This window comes from Phaethon lepturus, unplaced genomic scaffold, assembly GCF_000687285.1.
Source record: "Phaethon lepturus isolate BGI_N335 unplaced genomic scaffold, ASM68728v1 scaffold10729, whole genome shotgun sequence".
Lineage (NCBI taxonomy): Eukaryota > Metazoa > Chordata > Aves > Phaethontiformes > Phaethontidae > Phaethon > Phaethon lepturus.
Window position 1 is genome coordinate 48 of NW_010565550.1, and position 9,888 is coordinate 9,935.

Consider the following 9,888-nt stretch of genomic DNA (forward strand, 5'->3'; position numbering starts at 1 on the left):
CTCTCCTCCTGTTCTTAACAAAAAAAAGAGTATGAGAAATTACATGAAAAAACAACCAAAAAAAAAAGGAATGCCTCTGATAGCCACACTCCTGGCAGAATTTAGCTATGTTGTTATTTTTTTCCTGTGCACACTACTGAACTGTAATTTTTAAGTTCATTCTCTGCATTTTGGGACTTGACAGCGAAGTAAGCAATGTTACTGACAACAAAAGACACAATTACTAGCAATAGCAAACAGTCTGTGCAATGAAAAGATTTACCATTTCTGTGATCTCTGCGATGTCTTCCCTGTGTTCCCAACTTGGGAACATATTAGTGAAGGTCAGAGGCTCTAGGCCAGCATGAATCAGATAGGATTTTGGGGGCTTCTTTACATTTTTTCCTAAAAACAGTCAAAAAAAAAAAAAAAAAAAAGAAAAAAGATAAATTACAAATGGTACCATATTTTGCAACATCACCCACTATCCAAAGCTACCTCATAAGCATGTTAATTGATTCTTTCTTGAAAAGCTGAAGTAATTTAAGGCAGTGGAAATAAATTTCACCAGGATGTTTTTTTAATGTCATATGGCACCTTTAAACCTTTTTATCAGTATTCTTAAATCTGCCTTTAACTGTATCTGACCACAAAGATCAAACCATGTATACTGGAAATCCCCCACAGTTACTTCCTAACCCAATGTATTTCTTACCTTACTAAAATACAGTTAGAATAGAGTAAGCAGAGTGTGACAGTCTGAAATTAGCCAAATTCCGGTAAATGAAACCTTCTGGTATGCTCAGCAGAAGTGTCCTGCCAGTAGCAAATAAAGCTTAAGCTCAGAGGCTTAAGTGAGAATGTTTAAACTGTTAACTTGGGATACTGAGGTCTAATACAGTAACTTTGTTATTACAAAATCAAAGGAATGGGATCTGAAAGTTAAAAGTAGTACTGCAATAGCTGGATGATAATTACTGATGATTTTCAAGGACAGTCCTGCTTCTTTAAAACATGTATGTGTGCACACTATATAGGACATGGATGTAACCCTGCCTAGTGATGCCGTATCACATTAAGTGGTTAAAGTCATTATGCCAAGTACTGGTGAAAAAAAGGCCCTGATGGTTGAATGATTTCATTCCACAAGGATTCAAAGCACTGATAAACTCCAAATGTTACTGGAAAGAGGTAGACAGGCAGTCAGGGACTAGGAGGAGCTATTATTCAAAAGAAAACATTGTACCTTCATCCTACTTGGATTCAAACAACTCAGTCTAATCAAATCTTTCTTCCAGACAGGCAATGGAAAAGTTGAAGATGTTGCAAAGTCCAGAATCAGGTAAAACTAACAGAGCAACGTGACACCACCTCACTTCTGAGGGCTGTAGCTTCCCAAAGAACTGCTTCTTGCAAAATCCTGTTATTCCCTACATTCAATCTCAAAGCATCTTTAATACACTAAGATTTCTTCCAGAGTGTATAAATCCATTACAGAAGACCCTGTTTTTTACTGTAGCCCCTGCCTGCAGTTGATGTGTGTGGGCTGTCAGGCAGGAGGGTCTAAAAGAACACAGCCCCCTCCTCCCCATTGCTGAGGAGCACCTCAGGGAACAGAGGCAACACCGGTGCTGAGCACAAACGGAGAGCCTGGCTGTATGTCACCCTTCCATTAGCTTTGCAAAACCTGAGCATTACAGGTTTGGCTTTACATCAGATGTTGGGAGCAAATGGATTAGAGAGAGTATGTTCACATGAAACTCTGAATACTAGTGATAAAAGCTCTGTGCAGTAGTCTTACATAAACGTATTACAATGTGAGTGCTTTAACTACAATTTAGACAGGAGATTTATCATTTGAATACTTGATTTTAAGCCTTCTCTTCGACATATTTTCACTGTGGTTTATTAATTCATTCTGCCATGAACGATTCAACAAGCACTTAAACACTTTGCATTTTAAAAATGTGTGAATCTGCTCTAGTTGCACTGCTCCACTCTCAGTAATGCAGCCAAGAAATAAAAAGAGAGTGGCACTTGCTATCTTCCAGTACAGGTAAGATGAATTTGTATGTAAGTGGAGAAACATCTTCATTGCATGAACTCTGCCCTCAGCACAAGCTGATCTCCTCCCTAAGAATCACTGAAGGGCAAACCAGATTCTTCCTTCTCCTAGCGGTCTGCAGCTCAGCTCTCCAGACTGCTGATTTATCAGATAAAACTCCAGAAAAACTTCCAAGACATTTTGACAAGTTAAATAAGATTTATGCACAAGGAGAACTGATAGGTATATTCAAGGGATATCCAGAGTTGCTAATCAATCTCTTTCATACCATCATGTAGTTAAAAACTGCAAGTCAGGAAAAGAAAAAAAAAAAAAAAGAGGGGCAAAGCGGGAGAGGGACATAGATAAAAGAAAGAAATGGAGGGAGAAAAATTAAGAGAAAAGTGTTTTAATACTTCTGATCACTCAACTACATTCTGGTAGTCAAAATAATTGCAGCAGCATCGGTATCTCCTAAAATTCAATTTCTCCACCTTCCTAAGTAACAACACATAAGAGCTAGTCAGCCCTGACAGCTTGATGCAATGAAATTTTTAAGTGGTTGACAGAATCCCAGATCATGAAAGTGACAGACCACCAGAACAGCATAGTTTAAACAGTAGAAACCTGCTAAAGTTCACATCAGCTTTAGCATAGAAATAGTACAAGTAGAATCGGTCTTTAACAGTAACAAACTTGCTCTGTATCTATCCAACCACACAGCCCAAAGCTCTTGAGAATCCCATGGCAAAGAGGATGAAAGCCACAACTGCTGCAAAGTCATGGCCAGAGGTAAAGAAGTGAGCACCCAGCAAAAACACTTGTCCTATGATACATATGCTAAACTTCAGATCCCCGAGGAGTCACTGAAGAGCTTTCCACTGTGCATCAAACTTGGATGCAGCAAATTCAATTCAGTGCAGAAGGTATTAAGCCCTTTTCTCATCATCAAACTCGAAGTTCAAGAAATCTGGAACAGTATCCAAACCTCAGCATATGTATCTGATTCCATCTCTGCTGGGGCCAGAAAACATGATTTTCGTTACCAGAAGATTACAGCACTGCATCAGGAACACTAGACTGGGATCTTACTTCCTTCTCTCTCACTAGCCTGCTGAGCAACTCTGGGCACTTCATTGCATGGGGCTCTGTTCCTCTACGCTGACATGCACTTCTGCTGTGAAACGCATCGTATGAAATGATTTAAAAGAAATGCATCTTATCGCTCCTTCTGACTTGCAAAAACTGGGGGTTGGGGTGGTGGAGAACAAGTAACTGGCCTCTTCAGGAATTCAGCAGTCACTGCTAAAGACTCTTCCAATTACTGCCCTGTCTTTAGCACCCCATTCCTAAACGAATGCTGCCCTTTGGCAGGACAGTGCCAGGGACACCAGAAGATGAACCACATAAAGCAGTAACGGTCCAATAAAGGTCATGTTTCAGTGTCTCCAGTACTGGTTTTCAGCTGTCTCCTGTTGGGTGTTACCACCTCCCCTCAGCGACAACTAAGTACAAACACAACACTTGCTCCTATTCCTAACCGACCTGCAGATTGGGAAGGAGACACTGTCTTATCTTCATAAAGGTGGAATGCAACAAGGATACCGCTTTCCCTCTTCCAATATACAAATGTCTATGGGAGAAGATGGCAGTTACCACCATCTGTGTCACAAGTTGTAACATTTATTTGCTACAGAAAAAAATCAGTGGCATCATGAGGTCTGAAGGTCTATAAGCAATCAGGCTTTCCTCGCAAGAGGACAGAGTTTGCACCAGTTAAGCCCTAGTGACTTATTCACAGTGGGAAACTGCTCTGAACTAACAGAACATGTCTCTCTCCTGGATGGTAACCCCATACCTTTCTTTATTCATCCTCCATCAGAAGATGCAAGGTCTGTTCCCAGCCTCACATTACCTTAGATGAAGTGAGAGGAAAGCATTATGGTGTCTCAAGTAAACTCTACTAGTGCAGAAAATATTCTAGTCAGTGTACATCAATCTGCAGCTTTAATCACTGCACACTGAGTGGCAATAACTCTGTCTTGTAGAGACAAGCACAGAGGCTCTGTGCTTCAGCATTTCCAATGGCCACCTGTTTCCATGTGAGACTTGTTCTCCATCTTCAAATTCTTTCCACCTCCCCCACTAAATCAAACCCAGTTACATCAGCAAACACTGTCTTCATACAGTCTTTTGATACACAGAAGCTTAATCTGAGAGGAGCTAGACAGAAAGCATTGAGGTTTAAGAGGCTGTGTTCTCAGAATTCACTTTCAGGGTTCTGATGTCTGAACTATTCTCCCACAGTAGGGACACAGAAGAGAAATAAAGCCTTTCCTCCGAGAACTGAGTCAGCAAAGTATCTTGACAATTTGAGAACAATGCCGTTATTAGGCAAATAGTTCGCTAAGAAAGAGCGGAGGATGTATCTTCAAATACAGTGATGTTTATCAATAATGTTGGGGGAGCACCTAAGTACCTTTCAGCTTGGGACAGTAAAGCATGGAAAGGTATGACACACTTGGAACAGCCAGGTACAACAATCTGTTACCTTTGCAGTACTGGAGCACTGTCTCCATGGCGCATTTCCTGTCTGTAGCCCACCTGATTCGAGCTGATCCAGCGATTTTGTTTTCCACAGGCCACCAGCCTTGCCACAGGTACACTTCATGGTGATTGTCAACAAGGAACAGGGCTACACAGCCGAAAGTAACAAATCCATCGTCAGCCACTTCCCAATTCTCAGAATCCCCAAAACAACCCCAGTCTTACATGCTTGTCAGCATCAGGACAGGATCATTTCAAAGCTTGCCAATCCCTTTTGTTACTCATCCAGCTGAATCTCAGCTGAACTCAGATTCTCCGATATAAACAATGTATTTTTATAGCAAGCTTTTGGGATACATGTATGTTTGATTAGTTCTCAGCAACTTTATAATGGAAAAATTACTGTTATTGCTTAATGCTGTATAAGCATCACATGCACACATTTTCCTGCGATAAATCAAGTGAAAAGTGATTACAAGTTACTGAGTCACTACCCAATGCAGGATTCAGTTATCTGTTTTCTTGTTACTCAAGTATTTCAAAGCATATACCTGGCTGTGGGGCAGTGTAAAGATCCTCTTGCAAGAATGGCATGGAATTGATGACAGCAGGGTCTCTTGAAGGGTAAACGTACTCGGTGGCTGAGAATTCTCCTGATGAGCTACTGAGGCTGAACAGGCGAGGGGTGAAATTAAACTTTCCAGGATCTTTAAAGAACAAAAATTAGTAAGATTTCCAATAGAAAATGCCAGAGATTAATGTGAGAAACAGAAATAAATCAATCAACTTTTAGAGTGACTGTAAATTCTTTGGTTTTTGAAAAATAAAGAAAGATGACCATATGTCTTGGGGGACTAGCAACAGCTGTGAAGAACTTGAGCTAAAAGGCTGGCTGCCATCACTTTGAATCTGATCTTGGCTAGTTACTATCAGCCATTTCATAACTGGCTGTTTTGCAGCTTAAGTGAAGCAAGCCCATCTCAGAATTTACTTTTTAGCTGACAAATTTTCCACTTGGTAAATCAATTCCCCTGCTACCTTTGTTGGCAGTTTCAAAGCAAAGACTGGACAGGAATGTGTGCAGAACTGCCTCCTAAATCCCTTCAGAAGGGAAGCAAAATCTGTTGGTAACAGTGTTAATGGTTGTTCTGTGCTGCATGAATACAGAGGGGCTGCAAAAGGGGGAGAGAACAAAATGAAACACTAGGTTTTTCAGCACTTTCCTACTCGAACAGTATTACTTAAGTCAGTAGATTTTTGAAAACTTCTCTCTGAAGGGATCATCTCAACTACCAAGAAGTGCTTCAAAAGCTTTACATTAAATCTCACAATACCATAGACCAGTAAAATAAAATGTGAGTGCCAAATCCGGGAATGCAGGTCTACCTTGCAACATGCAGTCATAGGCCTTTCGATCTCTCCTTCCTAATGCGTCCCAGAATCCCAAGGGCTCTGACCCTTCATCACATTCATGAATCGTCACCTTGCTGCTGCTGTGCAGCCCTGCCTCCAGCGGACATCTACAAAACACAAAGAAAGTGAACCCAGCTTTCCTGCCCCAAACACAGCTAACACAAACTTGCTGGCCACTTACGTTGTTAGAACCCAAAAGCACCCTATAGGCTTGTTGTACACTTCATGTCAACATAGGCTTTTTGAAAATTATGATAAAAATTATCAATAACTAGATACGGAATTTCAGCAACCATCCTCGTACCATTTCTGACCCCATTCCCAGAGTGGAGGAGAGGCTCACATGAGCTCTCAGTAGGGGTTCTTGCTGCCTGTTTTTGTAACTACTGCTGTCCTCCTCGCATGCTTGCCCAAATTAATTTCCTCTTCCTTATTCACAAGGCTTGATTCTAATCCTCCTATCAACTGGGATTTAGTTTGCTATTCAGACATTGAGCATCTCCCCCTAAATGGAAAGAGACTGTTTTTTTGCAACTGCAATTAGTACAGTAGGACGAGTAAGTCCATTTGACCTTAAGTGAAAGTGATTACAGAATATGTGTTTTCCCCACTCCACCAAATCCACTACCCATCATTCCTCCTCCTTACCAAGCATGCACATGCTGTAGTTGTACTCAGAGGACAGCTTTATTTCAACTTTTCTTTGAGCCAGACTATTTTAAGTAAATTGGTAGCCTGCATAAACACCTCCAAAATACAGGTCAGACACTCACTGTTCTTTTATTTTATTGGCTGCTGTTCTTCCTACATCCTTGGTGTGAGATTGTGCTTTGCAGCCATGCCACAGGTAGATAAGAGCTTTATTTATATTGAGGACAATCATGGATGTCCGGGAACGCAGGCTGCTGCAGTGACATGCTACTTCAAGTAAGTTTCCTTCATTGGGAACTTCTCCTCGCACGCAATATAGCCTCCAGTCACCTGGAGCAGACAGGAACAGTGCAGCGGTATTATATAGTCACATGGGATTCAAAATTCAAGACCTCTGCTCTGAACAGCTGTTCTCATACTCGATGAATTTCATGTATCTCATGTCTGTATTGTCACAGAATAAACTAGCTAAGCATCAGGTTTGTCTAACACTACTTGAGAAACCCTGTTGCAGAAAAGATGCCTTCTGAAAACTTGCTACAGGAGTACAAGTATTAACAGCTGAAGAGCTTAACACAGCAGAAGAGTCACGTTTCTGCTCTGTTTCATACAAGGGGAAAAAAAAAGGGGGGGTGGGGAACAAATACAGTAGTCCTTCTATTCAGCTCCTCTTCCCCTGTGCACCTTGGGCACAAGAGGACACAATCAGATCCGAACTGGAACATATCCAAGCCACACTTGCATTGAAATTCTCCTACTTCAACTGCAGCATTCAAGGAATATGTTGCAAAAAGTAATGAATAGATAACAAAAGCTTAGAGTTCTCCTTGGAACAGGAGAACTGCTCATAAAAATACTCTTTTGCCCAAACTATGTAGAAAAGAACGTATTTTAAAGCAAATGGGCACTTTGCTTAATTAAAAAACAACTAGAACAATTTATATATATATGAAAACAATAAAGTCAGCTTGCTCTAGGGTGACAAAATCCATTCTATTCTCAAAGAAGAAACAAACTACCTTGAAACAAAGCATTACAAAGCTGTCTCATGGGTTTCATGGCATTCATTTCCCTTTTCTACTGAGTACAGTAGTTGAAACTGAATTCAAAGCCCTTCACAATAGGTAAAAAAGATTTTGGGGCAGAAGCTTTTAACTAACAGTAATTTACTTTGTGCATTTTCTTCTTCCTCTTCCCTTCTTCCAGCATGCACAATCATCCCTCCTTGGAAGCACTGCAGGAAGCATGGCGGTTCTTTCCCTTGAAGCACTTGTACCTGGAAATTGAAAGCACCACTCTTCATTAAAAAAATGAAACAAGTATACAGACTCAGAAAAACTAGTCTCTATGGATTATTAAAAATTATATAGTTATGGCCACCCATGAAGATGGCTTTCCTTCTACTTAACAACTGCTGACTATTGTTTAAATTACCTTATATATCAACATGCAATGGGTTTCATATGTGACCTGCACATTAAAAGAAACCTCTAGCTGGAATCCAACAATAAAGAGTTTCAGAGGATAAGAAATACAAAATAAACTTCAATTTAAATTAGTTTAACTATTATTTGAATGCGTTACAGGACTGGGCCATCTTGCCTGATGTTCTTTGAAACTATTATGGAGATAATGTAGGAACTGAATTAGGTTCAAAATTTGCTGTAAAGGTGGTTTATATGACAACATGCATGTTCTTTGCTCTCAATGAACTGCATTTTGATTATGGAATTTTTATAGACAGATGATCTATCAGCTGTGTTGCACAGAATCCCACACTCTGGGTCAAGTGTATTTACATATCTCCTCTATGAACTCCTGTCTTACTGGTCACGTCTATGCTGCTGTTAAAAAACTAATTTCAGCATTATCAAGGTACAGAAACTAACTTTAAACCTCCCATCTTGTATGCTGGTAACAGCCAAGCCACAGCAAAGACCAACTCTGCCTAAAGACAAAGCAAGCTAGACTGTCTGAGCTTCAAACCAGCTGAATCTGCAGTTGCTAGAATCTCTGCAAAACAAGGCAATCTAATATGTAATTGCAGAGTAAACAGATTGAAAATTTCTAATTTAGTTTCATGCCTTAACCTGGCAGAAAGTGCTTCTCCTGTTCTCAGCACTAGGAAGACAGTCCTGTTACCTGAACATGTACTTGAAATGAAGGCACAAATTTGTTTAACTGGGCTTCACCTATTCCTGCAGGGAGAGAAGACATTCTCCTTCAGCCATGTTCAGAAATATCATCTTAATAAGTGGGATTTGGGAATGACAATCCATAAAGGAGCTTATGTGTCTCTGGAAGTTGGAATAAAGCCAAAAGTAATTTTGAGGTCTGGCTATTTGTACTGGCAAGAACACCTTTACAGAAAGAGAAGAGGCAAAAAAGATAATCCGCATTTACCATTAGTGGTTACGTGGGCAGGCAAGTTTACCAGGTCTGCCAGCTAGGTCTGCAGGAAGCTTACCTGTGCTCCTCTCTCTTCATCAAGTTCCACTGTCATCAGTGCTGATGTCCCTTTCTCACTCACTGTGGAGTGCCTTCCTTGCCAAAAGAAATACACGCATTTCTCTTTTCCAACAGCCCTTACTTGTTGCTCTCCTTTTTGCCTGCTTCCAACTGCAAAACAGAAAGCACATGCTGAAGAAAGTACTCTGGCTATAGGTTTAAACAGCACGTGGTTTAATCTCATCTGCCAGCTCAGCACTATCCCGTCCAGAACAGGAAAGATAAAATGTCTAATTGGAGGAACATTAGGTCTCCAAGCCAGTACAACCCCATGCAAAGTTGGCATTGTCTCATCAGGTGGATGTAAGCCCACAGGCAGAGATGCCTGTGTTGGCTGGAGAAAGAGATGTAGAAAGAACCAGTACTATCTGGAGAAAAATAACTGACATCACTTGAGCCAATTCGCATGTGAAATGGTATGTCCAGTCATGTTACCAGAAGAGTGCATTATGGCTCATTTTCCACATTACACATTGTTCTTTGGCATCAGGAGAGTAGCTGGCTGCTGAGAGATACTGGAAACAGGAACAGTTGAGAAAGCTACAGGCATAAAAGAAAAATCTTTCTTGGTAAAGTGATACTAGAAAGGAAAACTACAGAGCAAAAGAACACCAAAGCAGTATTTTGCAGTCATAAAAAAAAGTTAGGACTAGGTAAGCTTTATTTATTTATTTATTTATTTTAATTAACTCAGTATTTCATGTTGGTCTAGAAGGTGGGTTAGCAGCAACTTTTTTTTTTTTTTT

General features: G+C 40.4%; 1 protein-coding gene across 1 annotated transcript in view; it reads right to left on the reverse strand.

The window, feature by feature from the left end:
- Positions 1 to 262: 262 nt before the first annotated feature.
- The window catches only part of LOC104627113 (supervillin-like), a gene marked incomplete at both ends in the record, with an annotated part of 11,943 nt that continues 2,317 nt past the window's right edge, over positions 263 to 9,888 (reverse strand). The window contains 7 exons of the mRNA XM_010295221.1: positions 263 to 384; positions 4,575 to 4,718; positions 5,122 to 5,277; positions 5,957 to 6,090; positions 6,757 to 6,964; positions 7,805 to 7,910; positions 9,102 to 9,253. Of these exons, the coding sequence (XP_010293523.1) occupies positions 263 to 384; positions 4,575 to 4,718; positions 5,122 to 5,277; positions 5,957 to 6,090; positions 6,757 to 6,964; positions 7,805 to 7,910; positions 9,102 to 9,253 (1,022 nt within the window). The remainder of the gene's footprint in view (positions 385 to 4,574; positions 4,719 to 5,121; positions 5,278 to 5,956; positions 6,091 to 6,756; positions 6,965 to 7,804; positions 7,911 to 9,101; positions 9,254 to 9,888) is intronic.